We start from the raw sequence: 1,251 nt of genomic DNA on the forward strand, positions 1-1,251 counted from the left end.
GTGGTCACACCAACTCAACTGGTGGATTCGTCCACTAACAACATGCTGATCCTTCCCTCCATCCTCCCTGTGCCGGATTCTCCACGCACCCTACCTTCCAATACCTACATTGATGGCACCAAACCCGACGGTCAGAGTGTCACGCGTGCGACCGTGTCACTGGACTTAATGCTCGAGGAATTTGCCCTACTCGATTCACACGTTGCTGCTGCGAAGTCGGCGTTTACGACGATGTGTTCCCAACCTGCCGCCTCCACCTCGGCCTTCAACCTCGTTGACCTTGTTACCACTGGCGCAGCGGACCGTATCCAGTCGCTTTTGTCCAAACACCCGATGGAATTTGGTCTGCAAGTACGTTCGCTTGCGTCGTCGACGCCGGTCATGCTGCTCCACCTTACCCGCCTCCGAATGCTCTGCCGATGGATGCGCACGACGTGGGGGCCATCTACACCTTTTGCTACCCTGTATCACAATGTCTTCAATCACGCATACTCCATCCACGCCCTGGGCCTCGACATTACGTCGGTAGTACGGTCATCGTCACTGGACGAGTACCACTCTGACGATGTTAGTGACGCTACAGTACTGCTAAGCTCGTTTATCATTTAACGATAATCATCCTCCTCCCCCTTTCGTGTGCAACGGGCGATTGCTCGACGAAATTGTGTTCCTCGGCAAATGCCATAGGATTTACGGTCGAGGGTGGTACAACCACCGCAAGGGTTTCCAACGCGTTGACCTGGATATTGCCGCTAAGGAAAACGCTATCGCACAGCCATTCACCCTGAGCCCATCACCCCTGCATGCTCGCCCGGCTGGCGTTAACAAGCGTCAATGCATCCCACCACCAACGCTACCACGATGGACTCGGGTGCCACGGGGTCACGGCGCCGTTAGCCGCTCTGGGGCGTCTGCATCGCCGCAACGCCCATGGCAATCGCCGAATATGTTTGACGCACTGCGTGAACACATCGTGGTCACACCAACTCAACTGGTGGATTCGTCCACTAACAACATGCTGATCCTTCCCTCCATCCTCCCTGTGCCGGATTCTCCACGCACCCTACCTTCCAATACCTACATTGATGGCACCAAACCCGACGGTCAGAGTGTCACGCGTGCGACCGTGTCACTGGACTTAATGCTCGAGGAATTTGCCCTACTCGATTCACACGTTGCTGCTGCGAAGTCGGCGTTTACGACGATGTGTTCCCAACCTGCCGCCTCCACCTCGGCCTTCAACCTCGTTGA

The 1,251-nt window shown here is 55.9% G+C and overlaps 1 protein-coding gene across 1 annotated transcript; it reads left to right on the forward strand.

Annotated features, from left to right (window-relative positions):
* Positions 1–42: 42 nt before the first annotated feature.
* Positions 43–1,251, forward strand: H257_10649 (hypothetical protein; the record flags this gene model as incomplete). The annotated part of the gene is made up of 3 exons (XM_009837252.1): positions 43–551; positions 688–1,118; positions 1,190–1,251. The coding sequence occupies 3 exons, from the start codon at positions 43–45 to the stop codon at positions 1,249–1,251; spliced, it is 1,002 nt and encodes a 333-aa protein (XP_009835554.1).

Source organism: Aphanomyces astaci, assembly GCF_000520075.1.
Source record: "Aphanomyces astaci strain APO3 unplaced genomic scaffold supercont1.29, whole genome shotgun sequence".
Classification (NCBI taxonomy): domain Eukaryota; phylum Oomycota; class Saprolegniomycetes; order Saprolegniales; family Verrucalvaceae; genus Aphanomyces; species Aphanomyces astaci.